Consider the following 20,225-nt stretch of genomic DNA (forward strand, 5'->3'; position numbering starts at 1 on the left):
CGCCCCCCAGCAGTAGAGGTCCCAGCCCAGGGGCAGGGCAGGGCCTCACACCTGCAGGTGCTCAGAGACTCCCCTTCTGCAGCAAACCCCCACCCCGGAGCCCAGCCAGAGTTCAGGGCAGAGCTTGCCAGGCTAGCAGCCACCCCCACTTTCCATTCCCTGTGCCCAGGAGCCACGTGGCTCTGAAGTGTCCCCCTCTATCACCACCATGGCCCGCCAAGCTCGGGCTGGGAGCACTACTTGGCCCCCTGCTTGGCCCTGAGTCTTGGCGGTAGCAGTAGCTTCGGGACAAGGAGACAGGAAGCAGCTTTCAAATGCCAGGAGGCAGTGTGGCTGCCAGGCCCTGAGCTGAGGAGGGGCTCCCTGCACCGCGGCCCTGCAGTCGGAGCCCCACAGCTCAGAAGAAAGGCAGCTGACCATGGGGCGGCTCCAGGAAGAGGTGAGCCAGTCCCGCCCAGAACTGAGGGCCAGCCCCCCCCCGCCCCCCGCCCGCCGCAGGTCACTTGTCCCAGCCAGACCTCCCCTCTGGTCCATCTGAAATCACCCTGGCCCAGAGGGGTGCCGACTTGGTTTTAAGCCATGCTTCCCCCACATGAGGTCATGCATGTAAAATGTTTACCACCGAGTCTGACATACAGCAGGTCCGCAGCGAGTGATAAACGAGGGATGTGGTGGTGGCAGGGAAGGTTCCCTATGCAAGGCGGATAAGCATGGGGGGATAGAAGGAGTCACTGGGATTCCCGTGCAGGGCCCAGCTCCAGCCACGAGTGGTCCCCGACCACACATGCGCTCCGGGCATCACTGCCCTCGGTGGAGAGGAATCCAGATTAGCTGGGGCAGGTTGCTGTCCTTACTCATGACCTGGGCTTGGCACCATGAATGAGCATGTTTTCCAGATTTCTCAGAACTCTGACACGTCACCAAACCCTGTCTGGGCTAAACCCTGTCAATTAACTAGCAACACAAATGCTCACTCACATCCCAGCGGCTTGGGCCACTCAGCAGGTACCCAAGTCCCTACACCTCTGCAATTGCGCTTCTCCTAAACCTCTGTCTGCTACGGTTCCTCTAGTCGTTCACTCATCCATGGGCTACGTACTGAGCAGGCCCCGTTCTAGGTGCTGGGGACATGGCCCCAAACCCCTCCTCACCTCGAGCCAGCATGCTACGGAGCAGTGAGACAGGCAATCAATAAGTAAAACCATGGCATACCAAATGGAAGGAGCCGTGGGGAAAACTTAGGCAGAGGAGAGAAGTGGGATCTGAAATTTTAAAGAATGGAGTCAGGGAAGAGGTTACTCAGAAGGTGACATTTGAGCAACAGCTTGAGGGAGATGAGGGGACAGCATCTGGGGAGGACGGCTCCGAAGGAGGGCAATCAGGGGAGCACCGAGGGAAGGGGCAGAGGAGGTCCCAGGAGGACAGGGAGGCGGGACCACAGCCCTAAGCCTGCTTGGCTCCCCCCACGGGAGCGTCACGGAAGGGCTGGGAATGAACAAGACTGCCCTGGCTGCCCTTGGTGAGGGACGACAGGGTCATGGATGGAGGCAGGGAGATCGGTTAGGGAGGCCACAACCGTCACCCCAGAGAGCGGTGGTGTCTGGACTGCCCCCCCGACTTGTTTTTCCTGTCAAGCCCTGTTTGTTTCCCTTTTGGAATTATTTACACTAAAAGTCCACCCCCCACCCCGACTGCAGCCGCATGGGCCCTGTTCCACACCTGGAACCGCACGTGTTCACGCGGGCCTCTGCACCTCTGCGGCTGCCGTGAGCTCTGCCAGGAACGCCCCTCCAGCCCAACTCAGATGTCACCCCATCATGGCTCCCTCCTCCATGCCCCCAGCGGCTTGTGGCCATGCTCTGTTCCCACCCAGGGGATATTCCTATCTATTCCTCTTTGAAATGTGAGCTTCAGGTGCACGAGTACTAAGCCACACCAGGGGGCCAAAGGGGGTTTGGAACAAAACCCCCTTCAATAAGCATCCTTGGGCCCAAGCCTCCTTAACGAACTCCCTTGGGCATTATGGCCCTTCATGAGAGATCCGCTCCCCCATACAATGTGGCCACGGCTGAGGGGGCAGCATGTTTTACCCAGAGTCTCCCCACCTAGGGACGATGAATTATGAGGTGACAAAGCACCAAGCACTCAACGCACCCAGGCCGGCGGCTTGTCGGGCTACAGAACACAAGGCCTCTTTGGGCTGGAGGAGCTCATTCAGACTGTGGGCTCCCGCCAGCCTCCAGGGGCGGAAATGAACCTCTGCTGTGGGGCGGGGAGGCTGGGGGGTAAGGGCATTTTCTGGACAGATCAGAGGTATAAGTATTTGGTTGGCTTAAAAGCAAAGGCTGACAATAGGTTCCAGGCAATCCTTTGGGAACAGGGTTTGCATTCAGACCAACTGTGGCCAGACAAACGCTCCCACATTCAAACGCTTCTCTGAAAAGGGGCCTGTTCTACCGGCCCCTCAGCCGTGTTAGGGAAAGCAGAAGAAAAGGAGACTGCAGGGTGTCTGATAACCCTCTGACAAGTACTGTGTTGTGAAACAGCCACCCACTGCCCTCCCGAATTCTGAAAATGATAAACCAGTGGCAATGCTGACTTAGGGCCGAGGGACACCAGAAGGTTCTGTTCCACCTTCAGATCCTGCTAACCGGGCAGCTGACACCGTGTTTTCTTAGTTGGCTTCCCAGTTTTCGGGGAAACAAGGACATGCAGAAGTTGAGCATGCTGCCCTCGCAGTGGGACGCAGGCCCGAGGACTTGCCAGGACGTGTCCCAGCGGGCAGCCACCAGACCAACTGCTTCAGCATTTAGGCTCTGAAGCCGTTGCCAATGGCTGCTGCACCTCCGGCCGGCACAGGGCTTACAACCTGAGTCACTGTCGACATTTACTCGGTCCTTGTCCACTGACTCGGGAGAGGCTGAGTGGGATCGTAGGGGAGCACTGGACGGGGAGTCAGGGGTCCTGACAGTTGCTCTGTGACCCTGGGTGAGTCTTTTCCCCTCCCTGAGCCTCAGCTTTCCTCGTCTGGAAAACTAAGAGGGGACCAAGAGGCCCTGAAAGCCTCCTCCGGACACAGCTGTCTGTACTCAGGCCAAAATCAGGGTCATCTGGGCAAATGACGCTGAGCTGAACTCATCGTTGGAGGTTTTCATAACACAAGGATTATTTGTGCTAATAGGAAACTCGGCTGCCAGAGCTGAGGCAGCCTGCAAAGATTACTGTTACTGTCGTCCAAGTCATTGTTGTTGTTTCCCAGGCTCTGAAGGCAGGGCAAGGCCTACCTGCTGAAAATGGAATGCCAGGCCCGGCAGATGGCTGGAAACATCCCACGGCACAAATGCCCTGGGTCCCCTCCAAAAGCCCCTGCCCCCGGGCCTCTGCCCCTCTGAGTATGGGAGACAGAGGGAAGGCAAGCGCGGCCCCCACCACACTCAGCAGCCCAGAGACTGCCCTCCCTCCAGCCAGCCTGAGGATGCCGGGGAAGGAAAATAAAACCAGCCCCCACACCAGCCCTCACTGGCTCTGCTCAGAAGGAGCAGCAGTGAGGTGATGTCTGGCTTTTATTCCATATCATAAGTAAGTTATTAATCCTGGGCAGACAGCACGGCCCAGCCGTGGGGAGACTAGGGAGGTGAAACTCTGCAAGACCAGACCACCTTGAGGACCAGAAAACTACCCGGGACCCAGACCCTGCACGTCCGCTCAGACAGAGAGAGGCCCTGATGGGACAGGACCTTCTGGGAAGAAAGAAGAGCACCGGAACAAGGTGACCAGAGGTCTGGAAACAAACCTGTGGATCCTGCCTCAGTTTCCATATTTATTCCAAGAGATCAATGATCATGATAAAGCTATTTATTGCTCTAGGCACTATGGCAGCATGCTGGATTTCTAATGAATAAAACTACAAGGTAGGACACCCACTCTACAGATGTGGAAGCTGAGGCTCAGAGGGGTCAAGTGACTTGCCCAGAGTCAGTGTGGGACAACGCCTGCAAAGCTGGCTGCAGTCCTCCTGGCCCTGTCCACACGCCTCTTTGCAGTGAGACTCTGCCGTCCCCTGCTCTCGGAAAATCTAGTCTGGCCTGGTGGCTCCCTTTGACCCACAGAATGCACCGAAGCAACGTCAGGCAACTTGCCAGACTAGGCCTGAAGAGGTCCTGCCGCTTCTGCCCGCACTCTCCTGGAGCGTCCCCTGACACAGCCGTGCAAGAGGCCTGTCCTGCCCCCTGGACACAGAGAGCGGGGCTGCCTGACCAGCGCTGACGCCGGATGTGGGAATGAGGCCCGCTCGGGCCTGCCAGGCCAGCCCACCCTGCAGCTGCGTGCAGCCACAGGGGAGCCCAGGAGCAACCAGCAGAGGAAGTGCCCGGCCAACCTACAGTGGTGAGGAAGAACGTGTGGTCACAGTAAGCAGGTCCGTTTTAGGCCAGTTTGTCACACAGCCGTGGGTAACTGGTCCAGCCCTTCGGTTTCCCCACGTGGTATCTCCCCCCAGCAACACCTGGGCTGCCCGCCTCCTGGGATGTGGCTGAGGTCCAGGCACCCGCATGCTGAGCACTGCCTCTGCCCCTGCGGCCCCCAGGCCCTCACGGCCCGCACCCAGGAAGGGCCACTTCCCAGCTGGAGACCCGCAGTCAGCCTGCTGAGGCGTTCCCTCTCCCTCCAAAGAGACAATTTCCTGTTTTCACTCCACAAACATCAATTCTAAAGAGCAGACCCAGGGCTGTCCCCAGAAGAGCAGGCAAGGTAAAGCAGGTGGGACCTTCGGACGGGGCATGAGCTCTGGAAACAAAAGAGGAGGGGGCTGCAGAGAGCAGGCAGGCAGACAGGCCTCAGCTCACACACCTACTCAGGCCCCCGGGGCGCGACTGGAGGACCATACGCTGGGGACGCAGACTCGGGGGACAGCCTGCCACCGCGGACCGACACGTCTGCCAGGGCCGAGGAGATGCAAACATAAGCTTTATGCCACCTTGGAAGCAAATCCTCCACCTTCCCTCACCGGGTCAGCTCACCCAGCAGCCACCGAAACCCCACCCCGAGGCAGGCCCTGTGCTAGGGTCCGAAGGACGCACAGGTGACTAAGCTCAGACCCCACCCTTTGCGAACCCAGTGGGACTGTTCTGATGAGAATGCAAACCGGGCGGGGAGCAGGGTGCAGCCTGAGAAAAACTAATAGGCCTGGTGGGGTCAAGACGGGGATGGACTCTGGCTGCCCAGCTGAAAGCCCAGGGACCTCTCTGGTGGGGGTGGGGGGGAGGTTGTCAAGCAGATTAATGAGATGCTCTTGACTTCCTCTTCTTTCCCACCACCCAGCCCCTCAGACCCAGCAGTTTCAACCCGTAAGCTCACACCATTCCATAGCAACCGCTGAAGCAACGCAGGTACTGTGCTAATGAGCCCCTTGCACGCAGGACAACTCTGTGAAGTGACCTCTACTCTGATCCCCACTTCACAGATGAGGAAACCGAGGCACCAAGAGGCCCAGTAATTGTCCAAGGCCACACGGCACGTAAAAGCCGAGGCTGGGGTATCAACCCAGGTGATCTGGTTGCAGATCCCCTCACAAACTGCCCTGCTGGCGATCCGAGGCCTCGAGCTAATTGTCCTACTGTGCTGGGCCCACACACCGTCATAACCAAATAGAACACTTAAAAATCGTCACTGCTAATTTCTCCTTCAAATACTCAAAGACCTTGCAAAGCCAGGCCGGCACTCCCTTTAAACAGGGCACAGTCCCACCTCCCCTACTCTACCGGGCCCTTTCCCTCCTCCTGTGACTCCCCGCTCCTGGAGGCACCTCAGGTCTCGGCCTCCTGTGCTGCACGAGCCCCAGCCTATGCTCCGCACTTAGACAAATGAAAAGATGTAAGCCAGTCCCCGGTTTCTGGGAACCAGGTGGCTGAGATGGGGGGATGTATCAAGCCGAGGGAAAGGGAAAGCACTGTGGGAGGTGTGAACAGCCTGAGCCAAGGTGGGGGGCTGCGGAGCAAGGTGCAAACGCATCAGCTCGGCTGGGGTGGGGGTCTGCAGAGCAGAAGCCACTCTCCAGGCTGGGGACGCAGCGGGAGCAAGGAGGTGAGGCCAGAACGCCTCTGTCCCTCCCAGGGCTGTCAGCACACCTGTGTGAGGGCAGGCGGCCCCCAGGCCACGATGTACAGAGACAAGCCAGCTGGGTGGCCGGAGGAGGGTACCTCTGGAACTCTAGGTCTCACACTCCACATCCCCAGGGCAGAGGTGGACAGCAGGGCAGAGCCGGGGGCTTCCCACAGAGCTGCCGGGTCAGCCTACCCCCTCCCCGCACCCGCCAGCAAGGAGCAGTCCCCGTGGCAAGAACAGGTGCTGACAGGAACACCAGTGAGCCACAGGCTAATCTGTGGCACGGATATCAGCATCTTACACCAATAGGAATGTAACTCCAGCTTACAAACCTCCTATGGCTCCCTATGGCCAGAGGGGCAAGTCTAAGCTCCACAGGGAGGCAGAGATTTTCCAAATGACATTTTCACTGCTGCCCCTCCCCCACGGAGGGCTGGGATGATATACCCTCTCCTGAATCCTGGGAAGACACAGGATTTCCTTCCCTGCAGACTGCCTACAGTTTCTACCTCTTGGCTTTGAGAACTCTTATTGTGGCTTTAAAATGTGGCCCAAATGTCCTCTCCCTCGGAAGCCTTCCCTGTCCCTGAGCACCGCTCCTTCGCAATATTCACCTCCAGGCCACCCACCGAGGGCATTCTGCGTCCCTGCATCCCCACAAAACACTGAAGTTCAGGGCAGTCTGCCTTGTTCCACTCCGCCCACTGCGCACATCTGCCTTCTCTTCCAGCTGTGGGCTTCTGGAGAGGGAGACAGGGTGGAGTTTCATCCCTGCACCCGCAGGAGCTGGACAAGGGCCGGGCTCTGGGCAGGGGCCCACGAATTGTTAACAGAGGGCTCCCCTGAGCCTCTCAGTAGTCCTTTCCGGGAGGGCATGTGGGGTTATCTCAGATGGGTCACGATGCTCACACTTCCACGCGTTGAGCAAGTGCCAATCGGCTGATCGTACAGAGAAGATTGCCAAAGCAGGGGGGAAGGCAGGGCTTGGCCTGCCCAGGGACCAGAGATGGCCTCAGACCCGCCCCAGAGAGCACCACTAATCTACATACTCTTGCAATACAACAGACTCTAACCATATCTGCACTGTTTTTCCACTATTCGTAGTAATAATGACTGCTGTAGCAATTACTATAGAGAAATAATAAACATTACCATAAGAACCACTGAAATAAACTCCCTTTTTAAGACCCTGCCATATACCAGCGATTGCACTTTTTTTGTTGTCTTATTTAATCCTCTGAACAATCCTACAGGTGGTTGCTCCTCCATGCCCCCTCCCCTTAAAGATGAGGAATCTAAGCACAGAGGGATTTAGAAACTCACTCAAGGTCATGCAGCTAGTCTGGACCCGAGCAAAGAGACCCCACACTTTCCACCACCCTAGACTGTCTCCTCATCATTACTAAGAACACCTCTCTCAGGCCTTTCTGCTGGCCAGCCACATTTTATAAGAGCTTTATTGAAATGTAACTCATATACCATACAATTCATCCACTTAAAGGGTAGAGTTTAATGGTATTTTAGTAGACGCACAGAGCTGTACAATCACCACCACCATCCATTTAAAACATTTCATCATCACCCCATAACGAAACCCCGGCCCTCGTCACCATCCATCCCCACCTGCCCCCTCCCCCCACTGTAATCCCATTCTACAGACAAAGGACTGAGGTCCAGAGAGCTGCTGGGATTTGTACATCAGGCAGCGGATAAGAAGCAGGGCTGGGACTCGGCCCCCCTGCCCCTCCTCCCACGGCCTGCCAGGGGTCTACTCTGTAACCCGTTAAATATGCATGTTCTGCAGAGGGTGGAAAACAGAACCAGATGGTGACAAAGCTTACACGTGCCTTGCTTCCACACCAGGCCTGTGACTCACAGCATCGCCGAAGGCAAAGGGGGGGGGACACACAGCACAGCCAAGTCCCCATTGCCCCCATGCCCGGGCAGGGAGGCCCAGGACCCAGAGAGGCAGAGATGGCAGTCGGGGGGGGGGGGGGGGGGGGGAGGAGCCTTTTAGTCTGGGTTCTAGATGGTATGTGGGGTCCCCACTCTGCTGATCCCATTCCTGTACCCCACAATCCCTCCTGGGCCCACAAAGAACTGGCCCCGACCCCAGGTCTCCATGTTCCTCTCAGGAATCCAGAGCCATAATCCCTAACAGGGGGTCTGTTCTGCACTTGGCCCCCAGCTGGAGGGGTCCTGAGGTGACCCAGGCCTTCCCTGCCTACCGGCCCTGAGAGGCTGGGGGTCACAGGAGTGTCAGGACAACTACTACACTGATTGGCCGGGCTCCCCGAGGAAGGCCCTGGACAGCGGTCCATCAGGCTGCTGCTGCTGCCTGGGTACATTCCCAGTTGGGGACCCTAGGGTCTGACAGCTGCCCCCAGCCCCAGAGGAAACACTCTGCAGGTAGAACGTGGCCTCCCCACAGCCCTTCTTCCCTTCCCCCAAACATTCTCAAGCCTGCCCTGGGTCAGTCATTCTCTCTGCCTGGCCAGAGGCCCAGCACTTTCTCTCATATTTATGATGTTTGACCAGGCTTGAGCCAATGCCACCTCCTCCGGGGAGCCTTCCTATATGCCCTAACCCAAAATTGGTCCTTCTGCTGCTGCCTCACACGAGATTGTCATTTGTCTGCTTTTATGTCTGGGTCCCCATTACCCTACAGACTCATCCAGGCCAGAGGTCCTGGCTTCCTCCTTCCTAGGTCCTTTCTGACCCCCCTCCCCACCGCTGTGCCACACCAGGCCCTCCAGAAGAGCAGGTGGGAAGTGAGGGGAAGTCCCCATTCCTGAACCTTAGCAGGAGTTAACCACAGCGCACGGAACCCTCCCAGTGTCCATCCCAGGGCCCCATGGCTGAGTGACTCTGTGGGATGACAGCAGACGGGAAGGCAGTGATGCCTGCTACCCCCCCACCGCAGGGTCCAGTTGGAAATGAGGGTCAGGCCACCAGTTTAGACATGGCGCTTCACCCCAGAGCAGCTAAGATCCAAATGGTTGCATTCTGTCCACACAAAGGAGTCTCTGTTCAAGACCTTCTCACACTTGGGAGGTTTGCTTGGTCACGAGGGCTCAGCTCCGGGCTGGTGTCTTTCCCCCCTGTACCTGCAGTGCAGCCCCGTCCCACACAGAGCAGATCCTAGGACCGGTCAGGGAGGGAGGCGTTGACTATTGATTTAGAGGTCTGGCTTCAAAGCCCTTCGGCGAGGCCTGCCCCGCGTCACAAAGCATGAATGCCAGCGTTGGCAGAGGCTCTGAGCCCTTCCATTCCAGCCTCGGAGATCTACCCAAGAGGCAAGTGGAGCCCAGAGAAGGAAGGTGGGCTGCTCAGGGTCACACAGCCCTGTACCTCCAACTCCCAGATACTAGGCTGCCCCATCCCCACTCTGGGCCCCCTCTCCTATGCTGCCCTTCCCTCAAGGTCAGGCCAAGGCCCACCTTCCCAGTGTGTCTCCTGGGATCCCCTCCCCAGTTCCATCTAGCACTGTGATGCGCTCTCACTAGCTCTCTCCTCTGCCCAGAATGCCCTCCCCACCCTCTGGCCCCAGCAAACTTCTACTCATCCTTCAAGGCCCCGTTCGTATGTCACCTTCTCTGGCACCAAAGACAACAACCACTCCCAACGACCGAGTACCATCCCCACCGGGCCACGGAAAACCAACAAGTGAATGCCGAAACCACCAGAGGGGTTTCTCCTGCTTGGCACCTAAGTTCCTTGAGGGCAGGGACGGAACTCTTTGCAAAGCAGGGTAATGACAACATCTGCATACACACCACATGTGACTGAAGGGTTTTACCAACTATTCGGTCCTGTGCAAACAGAAGCTGTCTGCATTAGCTTCAGCTCTCCCCGCCGCGGCTCCGTTTCCTCATCTACACGATGAGCGAAGTTAACGAATGTGTGAGACCCAGGGCGGGCTGGGCCTGGGTGGCGGGAAGGACTCCCTGCTGCTACTATTCTACATGTCCCTTTCATTTTCTTACATCTCCCTGAGGACTTGCCCATCGCCAGTGGTCAATACATAGTTTTTTTTTGGAAGGAATGACTTCGGGACATGAGATGCCAAGGAAGACGGGGTTAAGATCCAAAGACCACATATAGATATAGAGCTAAATCTTATCAGAGATGCTGCACTGTGGCCTTTGAGTCCAAAGGTGGCTCAGCTGGGTCCCTGCGAAGAGCCCCTTGCTCTCAGGGGACACAGGGCAGCTTTCTGGAACGGGCTGGAAATGTTGAAACCTCTGGCCTGGGGAGGCCTCTGCACTGGCCTGTGGCCAGGGACTGGCTCGGGAGACAGCCAAAGGCAAAAGCGGTGGCCTGGTGGCAAGCAAAGACCGTGGACAGTTACTTAGCGATGGTATTGATCATCCACTGACACCTGTGTCAGGGCCTCAGGGTACTTTCACGGAGGTAGCCAAAGAAGTGGGAGACACAGCCCAGTCCTGGAATGGCAGGCAGCCTCTGCGGCTGAGGGCTGTAGGAGTTCACCATGCAATTCAGTCAAGCCACCGGTCTGCTGCAGCACTTTCCATTTCTCCCTCTGCACCGACACTGCATCCCCAGGCGACTCCAAGCATCCCTTGGGATTTCCAAGCCAAACTGTGGCCACAGCACAGCCCCAGCCATCAGGCTTCTGCTGCACACAGCTGCTGGTCCAGGGTGGGGGGCAGCTAAGGCTCACCCGGGCGTCAGGACAAGGCCTCAGCCTTCTGCAGCCGTCCTCACAACCCGGGCTTCTCAAAGTCGGCCTCACAGAACCTTTGCGTGCCAGGTAATTCCAGCACATGCTCCGCCTTGAAAACCAACCACTGCCTAGACCATGCCTCTCAAGGGGGGCGCCACCACCTCCAATGTGGACAAAAACTCATTCTTTGGAAGGCAGAAAATGTATTCTTTTCATATATATATATATATGTACACATATATATATCAAGCACAGACACACATGCAATTTATAAACAGATGTGCAGTATACCTGTGGTATTAAAATTTCATGGAGGAGGGCAGTTAGAGAAAAAAAATGGCTAGCAAGACTCTTTGGCGGGGGGGTGATAATGAAAAAAGATCAAGAAGCACCGGCCCCGACAAAGGTCATGTGACATTCAGCAGGAAGACACCTCACAAGGACGGAAAGACAGTGAGGAATGCTCCCAGCCCTGCTAGGGAAGAAAGACCCCCTTTCCCATCCCCCCAGATCTGACTCATCCCTCACTTCAAATGAAAGGGCAGAGCAAGGGAGTCCTTTCCTGGGACACATCAGCTCCTACGTGACAACGCAGAGGTCACAGAAGGAATGCCTACCAGGTCCCTGGGCCTGCCACACAGGCTCACGAAGACCTGACCCACGGGGGATAGAGTTGAACCCCAGCACGAGTCAAGCCTCAGACAGGGGCCACCCGTGGCTTTCTGGTTCACCATAGGGAGCCAACGAGCAGGGCGTTCCAAGCTTGGAGGGAGGGAACAGGTCCTGAGAAAGTGAGCTCCCAGAGCAGGGCACTGGGAAAGAGCGGGCTGACTTTAGGACCACACACAGCGGGGGATACGGAAGGACATAACAGTAACAATCCTAACAGCTGCTACCACCACCAGAGCCTTGACCCCATGCCAAGCAGGTGCCAACCATTGACCATGCTACCCGGTAAGGTAGGTCCCATCATCATCACTACCACGTCAGCTCTGTGAGGGCAAAGGACCATGTGCGCCCCTGGCCCTCCCATAATCTCTGGAGCCCGAACAGTGTGGGGCACAGGGGATGAGCACAGTAAACATGTGCATTATGAATAAATCCTCACTTCACACATAAGGGAAAGCAGCACAGAGAAGGTGAGTCACTTCTCTGAGCTTCAAAGCCAGTGAGTGGCACAGCCAGGATTCAATCCCAGCAGAGCCTGCCTTCCTTACCCCCACACGTGTCTGGGCTAGGCAAGCTGGAGTCCCAGTGTGTCCACGGATGGTGAGGGAGCGAACAAGGCACCATCCCCACCAGGCCCTGCACACCCGCTAGAGTGGGAACCTGGTGGCCAGTGGGGCGTGCAGAGCTCTCTGGAGGCAGGGAACCCGTGACTTGGCCCAAACCATACACTGGGCCCACAGGAGTCCCAAACACGGGGGAGCCAAGGAGAAAACGAAGTCAGACTGGCTCAGGAGCTGGGCGGGGGCGGCGGGGGGGGGGGGGCAAAAATCGGCTTGATGAAAGGCTTGTCCCTTACCAATCCGTCGCAGTTGCTGATGGCGACAGCTGCCCCTGGCATGCCCGTGACGTCCCCAGTGTAGACACACTCCCGCTGCAGGGGCTGTCGGAACAGCTCCCGAAAATCCTCCTGCCACTCCACCGAGGCTCCGGGCACCACCAGCCGTCGGTTGGGCCGCAGGCGCAAATGTAGTTCCTCCCCAAAAACTGTGACATTGAAGTAGAGGGAGGGGCGCCCCACCCGGCCAGGCTGCAGGGTGGCTCCTTCTGGGCGCAGGAGGCTGCGGGCCACCCGGAGGTGACCCGAGTGTGACTGTGGTGCGGGCGCCCCCTCCGCTCCTGCACTCCCTGCAGAGGCTGCTGCCGGCCCAGAGAGCACGTGGGAGAGGAAGCGTCCCCGAAAATCCGTGCTGCATGGCACTGTCACACCATAGTCACGGAGCTTTCCAGAGAGACGCAGTTCTGCTGGAATAAACAAGGAGTTATATCAACATAGTCTGTGCAAAGGTAAGGGGAGACCGGCAATCCCACAGGGGCAGGGAGGGGCTCTGCAACCCTGAGCGTCGCCTTGGAGGGACCCCTTAGCCCAAGTTCATCCAGGGCTTCCTGAGCCTCAGGATCTCTGCACTTGGATGAACGGCGTTCAAGAACTCTATGGACATAACTTGCTCCCTGTAGTCCCTGAGGCCCTGTTAAACTTAACAGAAGAAAACAATGATGCCAGAGTCCTCTCTGCCACTCTAGCAACGAGCCTTCCAACTTTGGGCGCTGCCGAGGAATAGGCTGAGATTCCCCGAAAGCCCCCAGAGCAAAGAGAGGGATGGCTGAAGTCACCAGCCTGGGGTAAGACCCTCCTTCTTGCCAAGCTCTCGGAACACAGCTGGCAAAACAAACACACCTAGAAACCCAGGGGATCCGGGGCACTGTCAAGGAGAAAGGAGGAGCCGGATGGGGGAGGGAGGGAACACAGGTTCTATATTTTTCCAAGTTTAGAAAGAAAACCTTTTAAAGTAAACAGAGGTTGCAGCGATTTCTACATGGCCCAGCACCAAGCCCGGTAAATATAGATCTTCAAAAATAAAAGGAGACGCACGGGGTGACCTGCCCACCCGGACTGAATCAAGTGTGAGGTCATGGCCCCATGCTCCAGGCTGCATGCCAGCAGCCAGGTCCTCGCACAGCTCTCCCGGAGCCCAGCCAGGCCCAGCAGGAATGACAGCTCGCTGGCTTCCAGGCTTGGTGATTCAGGGACTGGAGTTTGGAGGGATTTTCATTTCCGCATGGCTCTATCTCTTGCCTCCCTGGGCCCCTTCACGCTACCGATGAAGCCTAGAAAATGAGGTCTCCTGAAAACCCCCCATGCCCAAGGCAGTTCCAGTGGGGGAGTACTGACCCTCCTCTGGTTTTACCCATTAAGACCCCCAAGATTTCTGCTAGAGAGAGCCCACTTCAGTACATGAACAGAGCTCACAGACAAGCAGGCAGTCTGCCTGGAAATGACCAGAGCGCCCTCCCCATGCTCAGAGCCACAGCAGGTGAGGGTGCGGGGTGCCTGGTCTGCGTGTGAGAGGGACGGTGTCTGCACAGAGCCCGAGAATGCCGGAGGAGAGGGCTGGGCGTGTGTTTCCAGCCGGAGTGTGAGTGCCAGGTGCTCCCTGGGGTGTGGGGCAACCACCTGCCAGCCTGATTCTGTGAGGATGAGACAGACACATGCACACAAGTTGGAGACGGAGAAGTTACTAAAAGTGAAAGGCACACAGGACAGAGACAGACCAATAATGTGTGTGTGCGTGTGTGTAAGAGAGCGAGAGGGAGAATGAAAACGAGAGAGCGCGAAATACAGAGACAAAGACCAATATACAGCCCCCTAAGAAGAGACTCCATAGTCCCAAAACTCCCCAAACGTCTTCCAGGGTCTCTCCACCTCTTGTGCCAGAAAGGAGGAGCAATCGCGGGTCAGCGCTGTGGACACAGGGGAAGAAAGAAGTTCAAGCCCAGGGCGCGCACCGCCTCCCACTCGCTCCAATGCCGCCTGGCTCCTCGGGCCCCCTGGGGCCAGCCAGACTCTCAGGCCCCCGGGACCCCTCGCGCCCCCGCGGGCCAGCCAGACTCTCAGGCCCCCGGGACCCCTCGCGCCCCCGCGCGCCCGGCCTGCACGCACCTGGGGTCCGGCTGCCCGCGGCGGCGCAGAGCGCACAGTGCAGGGGCAGCAGGCAGGACAGCAGCGCGCGGAGCCGAGCCATGTGGCCGCGCGCGGACGCGGGCCGGAGGGCGCCCGAGCCCCCAGCTCCGGGCTGCCGGCGAGGTTGGAGCGCGCCCAGGACTGCCGAGCGCGGGCCAGCCGGCCTCCGCCTGCTCCGCCGCCGCCGGCCCGCCAGCTCCCGGCCCCCCGCCCGCGCCACCGCCTGGACCGCTGGCTCCGCGCGCCCGAGGCTGCCGGCGGGAGAGCGGAGCGGCCGACGCGCCAGCGCCCCCGGTGCCAACTGCCGCGAGCCGGTCGGTCCGCCCGCGCCGTGACGCTCCGGGACGCGGCGGGAGCCGGCCAAGGGGGCGGCGGGGCGGGCCGGGCCTTGGTGGGGGGGGGGTGCACGCTGGCGGGGCGGGGCCGGGCGCGGGTCGGACGGTGGGCGCCGCGCGGCCGGGGCGGAGCGCGGGGCCGGGGAGCGCAGCGGCTCAGCCGGATCGGAAGTGCCACGCGGAGCCAGCGGCCCGGGCTCCCCCGGAGTGACGGTCCGTAGCCGTAGCTGCTTTCCTTGTGCCCTCGGTTCCCCTTACTTGGCCGCAGGGCCCCCCTCTCCAGAGCCACTGGGCCGAAGGGATGTCCAACTCCGTTTGGGTGGGGAGACGGTGAGCACCTCTCCTCCCCAAGAGAGTGTGTCTCCTTCTTTCTCTCCTAATGGTCTTGACGCCCTCCACTAACCTTTGACCCCTTGGATCTACCCATTTCGCAGACTACAGTTCTCTCTGCCCCCAACTGCAGTGAGCGGCCCATGTCCTAGTCAAGTGCGGGACTGAGCAAAGTGAGGAGAGTGTCCTGGCTTCATGCCCAGAGGGCCCTGACTGACATCCCAGCACTGCGCCTCCTAACTAGAGCCCATAGTAGGTGTTCAATAAATAAAATATCCTCCACCTCTGCACCAGTAACCCCTCCACAGCCCAAGGTGGGAAAAACCCAAGAGTCAGAGATGAGAGTGGATTGCTGGTTTTGCAGTGTTGCTGAGACCAGTTCAGTAGTCAGGGCAAATAGCCCAGCTCCTGCTTGACTGTATAAATGTGTTCTTAACAATTTGCAAATGAACTGTATTTCAAGCAAGCCAGAGGTGGGAACTGGAGAAAGGAGTTTTTTGTGTGTGCTTTTTTTTTTTTTTTAAGGAACTGTGGAATAAAGAATCTTTGTATAAAGTGTATAAGGACCCCTAATCTTTCTGCTTTTGAGGCCAGACATTTTGTTGTGGGGCCTTCTTAAAAGGAGACCAACTTGTGGGTGGAAATTCCCTAACCAGACTTCTCTTGGGAATCTCTGGATCCCCTGAGAGAGGCCTTGGCTTCCTGCACTCTTCCCCTCCCCCCACCCATGACATGAGGCCTCCCCGTCTGCACCCTTGCTGGGCTCTGAATATGTTCCTGCCTTGTGGGTAGAGAGCTGGATTCCTCATCCCCATGGCCCCAGGCCCTGGCCCAGGACCTCCTGAGAGGCAGTACTTCTGGAGTGAGGAGGCTTTTGGAGGGGCAGTGCATTTATGAAAGCAGTTTCAGAGAGCTGAAGCCGTGTCCCAGGTCACACAGCTCATTTGCAGCAGAGCTGGAATCTGAATCCAGAGTCTAGTGCTGAGCCGGAAAAAGAGAAAAGATTAGGGATCAGTAGACTACTGTAGGCTGAACTTTGCCAAGTACAATCTGTATGACCAAGGGCAAGTCATTTTTCCTTTTGGGCTGCAGGTCCTCATCTGTCAAAAGGGGAAACCATGAGGCTCACAGGACTCACAGACAAACTCTGAGGTCCTGTGGAAACGCAGAGCATATTCTATTCCAAGCAACACCAAGACCATCCAGTTATTTGAAAATGGAACCACCAAACTGATCTATATTAAGTTCAGGAAAAATAGAGTTCCTTTTTCTCCTCTTTCTGGTCCTTTAAGATCTGTGAAGTCAAGAGCCAGACTGTGGTTTTGTGTGTGAGGGCAGATGGAGCAAGAATGTGAGGGATGTGTATGTGTGTGTGTGAGAGCTTGTGTCGGTGGGAACTTGGAGGCGAGGCTCTGAGATAACCGGGCTGGAACTGTCTCCATCTGGCCCTCCACAAATCCACTAAATGAGCTCAGGATAAAATGACCTCCCTTCTTGGGATCTCAGTTTTCCCACTGCAGAGTGGGGGCCCTGTGAAGACAGAAACGGAAAGTCACGGCATGTGATCGCTGGTTTTCTCCCTTGCCATCCCCAAAGCTTGCCTAGCCCCCTCGCTGAGCCCCACCCCATTCTTCCTGCCTTAAACTTGGGAAGTCAAGAGGGACTGATTGCCGCTGGGACCCCAGCAGCCTGACTCATGAGCAATGGGCTGGGGCCTTCCCCAGAGCCAGTCCTGGCAAGCAGGGAGCAAAACTTCCACCCGATTCTTACCCCCACCCCCTTCCCTGGGGCTACAACGGTTGCTTTTGTTGGCAAGTATTGTTATGTCCAAGCTCTTTTCTACTGAGGAAGTCTTTGTTAGGAAGAGGGGACAGGGGAGCATAACTCAGAGCCCGGGCAGAAGGTAGAGGAAATGGCGGGGGGCAGGCCCCTCTTCTGGAGGTGAACAGGGCCAAAGTAAAAAAAATCTACAGGCATCAGCTGGAGACTCTCCTAGGAAGGCAAGTTCTGGGTTCCCCGTCTCTCACCTTGGGACATTCGCACAGTGGAGTATGGCTTGGGTGTTTCTCTTGCCGACGGCCCTCCAACATTTATCCCACGCTCCTTCTGTCCGAGGCCCTGGCAGAGGAGGGAAGATGCAAACAGTTGGCACTGCGCAGTCAACAGCCAATTGGGAGACACAACAGGTGCATGAGAGAGCCTGAAAACCGGGAAAGAGAAGCAAGTCTGATAAAGGAGCAGAGTCACCAGTGAGTGCTATGGGGATTCCAAAAGGAAAGGGGCTCATGACGGGTTCCGTGGAAGACCTGGGTCCAAGCCAAAGCCCACAGGCTTCAGAGTACACCGTGGTGCCCCCATGAGATTCTCCCATCCTCATCCCCCGAGAGGTCATGTGAGTCAGTGTCTTCCTTTTCTCGTTTTAAAAACCTTTCTGTTGTGAAAACTAGAACGCACACAGAAGAGTATTATCTGCTCGTTTTCTACACAGGGTAAACTGAGGCCCAGAAAGCAGAGGTGACTTCTCCGAGGCCACACAGTGGACTTGTTCAGGGGCAGGATAACACCCCAAGACTCCTGGCTCCTGGTCAGGTGATCCTAGGGCTTCACCCTTTTGGTCCCTCCCACCCAGGACTTCGTCCCTTTGGCTACTCATCATTGGTTCTAACCTCACTGCTAAGGGAAGAAGAAAGGTTTGGAGTTCTTCCTCCTGGTATCTGAGAACCACAGTCCAACTAAGAAGTTCCAGGTCAGTAGTTCCCCAATCAGGGTCCCGCAGGCCAGCAGAATCAGCATCATTTAGGTGTTTGTTATCAGTTTGAATTCTCAGGCCCCACCCCAGACCTGTTCAACCAGAATCTCCAGGGGTGGGGCCCAGCAACCCGTGCTTTATCCAGCCTTCCAGGGGATTCTAATGCATGCTCAAATATAAGAATCACTGTTCTAAGCAAAGCCTTGCAAATGAGGGCCAAATTAGGACGAGAACAAACTCAGAGGATCTGTGACCTGCTCCTCATTAAAGGCTGCCACCCTCACCGCCTATCCTCAGTCTCTAAAGCCTGGCCTCAAGCTGTATCTGAAGTCTGGGTCTGGACAGAGATCCAGATGCATCCAGAGCAACCAGAGACCATGCCTTGTGGTCCTTCTCCACATCACCCTCCTCCGCCCCCCTCCCCTCCCTTCTCCTCCCCTCCCCTCTCCTCCGCCTACCCCCCACATTCCCTTTGCACATTTCTTGGCAAGTGTTTAGTGACTGTATCTAGGAGACCCGGATGGGTTAAGTTAACCACAGTGATTTGTCATACATTACGGAACAGCTGACACCCCCGAGACCGGCTGAACCATGAGATCAGTTAGAAACAATGCTGTTTGTGCCCTGTGTGTAGACACTGTATGGTTGTGGTTACTGCATGTTGAGGGGTTCAGGGAGAGGAGGTCTCCTTGTCCTTGTAAGGAGGGATGCCAGAAAGGCCAGCTGTCCTTCAGGAAATCTGTTTCTACCATTTCCTTTCCGGAAACTGTAGGTTTATAATTGCAAACCGAAGTCCAGTGCAGCCCTTGGCATTGGCCCCTTGGGGCTCAAGAGAAGCAGGCAGAAAGCAGAGACCCTCTCCTATTTCCAGGAGCCCCTAGGTTGTGATAGAAGGTCTCAGAAATATTTGGCAAGGACTCATTGCACACAAGCCTTTCTTTGAATCCTGGTGTCCTCTTTGATGTCATGGTGGCATCCTGCAGCAAAGATGGGCCAGGCCTCCATTCTGGTCCTTTCTCTAGATCAGTTGGGTTACATGTAACCAAATAAATAAATATGGCTTAATGTATTACTCCACATAATATGGAATACTGAAACATGCCTGTGCCTGCCTGGTTAATTTGGCAGCCCAACAGAATTATCCAGCACCGCATTTCCTTCCTCTTTCTACTCTGCCATGTTTGTGGTTAGTCTTATCCTCAGGCTTGTCCCATCTTAGTCACAAAATGGCTGCATTAGCGCCGGCCTAATGCATATGTTCACCAAATGCAATGGTGACCAGAGGCAATGGAAAAGGGAGTTCTTTCTTGTGCCCTCATTTTAAAAATTTTATTATGCAAATTTTCAAACACACACAAAAGAAGACAGAGTAGTATGAAGCCACCACCCACCCCCCTCCAACGCCCACTACATTTACCCACAACCCAGCTTCGATCATTGTGAGCCCAAGATGGGTCTTGTTTCACTGTTACCCCTTCCCTCCATACATCCTGGGTTACTGTAAAGCAAATCTCAGGCATCATCTCCCATTTAGTATCAGTAGCTAAGAGATAAAAGACTCTCTCCTTTAAAAACAAAAACAAAACAACATTAACAACAAAAAGACATTTCTTTATCACATCTAACAAAATTATCACAATTTCTTAAAATCATCTTATATCCGCTCATCGTTTACATTTCTCGGTCACAGAAATCTTTGTTTTCTTTAGTTTTGTTTTGAAGACTTGGTTTGTTCAAATCGGTGTCCAAACAAAGTCCACACAATGTATTTGGCTGATGTGTCTCAGAAGACTCCTTTAATCTAAACCATGGGTGGGCAGACACATGGGGCCAAACCCAGCCCACAGCCTGTTTGTGTACACACACCCCACCACCTTCACTTGTTTATGCTTTCTCAGCTTCATTTCATGCTGCAAAGCAGAGTGGAGTTGTTTTCTACAGAGCCAGGATGAGCCGCCAAGACTAAAGTATTTATTACTTGGCCTTTACAGAAAAGGTTTGATGACCCCTCATCTAAACAATTTCCCCCGTCTTTTTTCTTCCTCTCCATTTTTTGGGTTGAAGAAAGGAGGACATTTCTCCCACAGAATTCCGCATTTTCTGGTGTCCCGTTTGAAGGGCCAGGTAGAAGCTTCCAGAGGCCGGCCTACAGCAGTGTGCCCAGCTGAGGCCCTCCTCGGAAGCACGTGGCTGCTCAGGACCTGAATGAAATCGGATTTCTATCGGGAAGCAGGGAGGGGAGTGAATAGTTGATGATCCCAACCTTCCAAAATGGACCAACTCGGCAAAATGCTGGGAGGGGGTTGTGTCTCCCTCTGCTGGCTGTAACCAGTC

At 56.2% G+C, this 20,225-nt stretch overlaps 2 protein-coding genes across 14 annotated transcripts in view; both read right to left on the reverse strand.

Annotated features, from left to right (window-relative positions):
• Positions 1-14,593, reverse strand: part of ADAMTS14 (ADAM metallopeptidase with thrombospondin type 1 motif 14) — a 70,644-nt gene extending 56,051 nt beyond the window's left edge. For both annotated transcript variants that reach the window (XM_025850328.2, XM_073878861.1), the window contains exons 1-2: positions 14,457-14,593; positions 12,315-12,757 (exon numbers count right to left, since the gene is read on the reverse strand). In XM_025850328.2, the coding sequence (XP_025706113.2) occupies positions 12,315-12,757; positions 14,457-14,538 (525 nt within the window). In that variant the 5' untranslated portion in view covers positions 14,539-14,593. The remainder of the gene's footprint in view (positions 1-12,314; positions 12,758-14,456) is intronic.
• Positions 14,594-16,348: 1,755 nt separating this feature from the next.
• The window catches only part of PALD1 (phosphatase domain containing paladin 1), a 150,261-nt gene continuing 146,384 nt past the window's right edge, over positions 16,349-20,225 (reverse strand). For 11 of the 12 annotated variants that reach the window (XM_073878867.1, XM_073878869.1, XM_073878864.1 and 8 more), the window contains 2 exons: positions 17,170-17,342; positions 16,349-16,672 (listed from right to left, as the gene is read on the reverse strand). In XM_073878867.1, the coding sequence (XP_073734968.1) occupies positions 16,645-16,672; positions 17,170-17,342 (201 nt within the window). In that variant the 3' untranslated portion in view covers positions 16,349-16,644. The remainder of the gene's footprint in view (positions 16,673-17,169; positions 17,343-20,225) is intronic. The other variant, XM_073878873.1, reaches the window with a different exon arrangement.

The sequence above is a fragment of the Callorhinus ursinus genome, unplaced genomic scaffold (assembly GCF_003265705.2).
Source record: "Callorhinus ursinus isolate GAN/ISIS: 27379988/994484 unplaced genomic scaffold, GSC_fseal_2.0 scaffold31, whole genome shotgun sequence".
Taxonomy (NCBI): domain Eukaryota; kingdom Metazoa; phylum Chordata; class Mammalia; order Carnivora; family Otariidae; genus Callorhinus; species Callorhinus ursinus.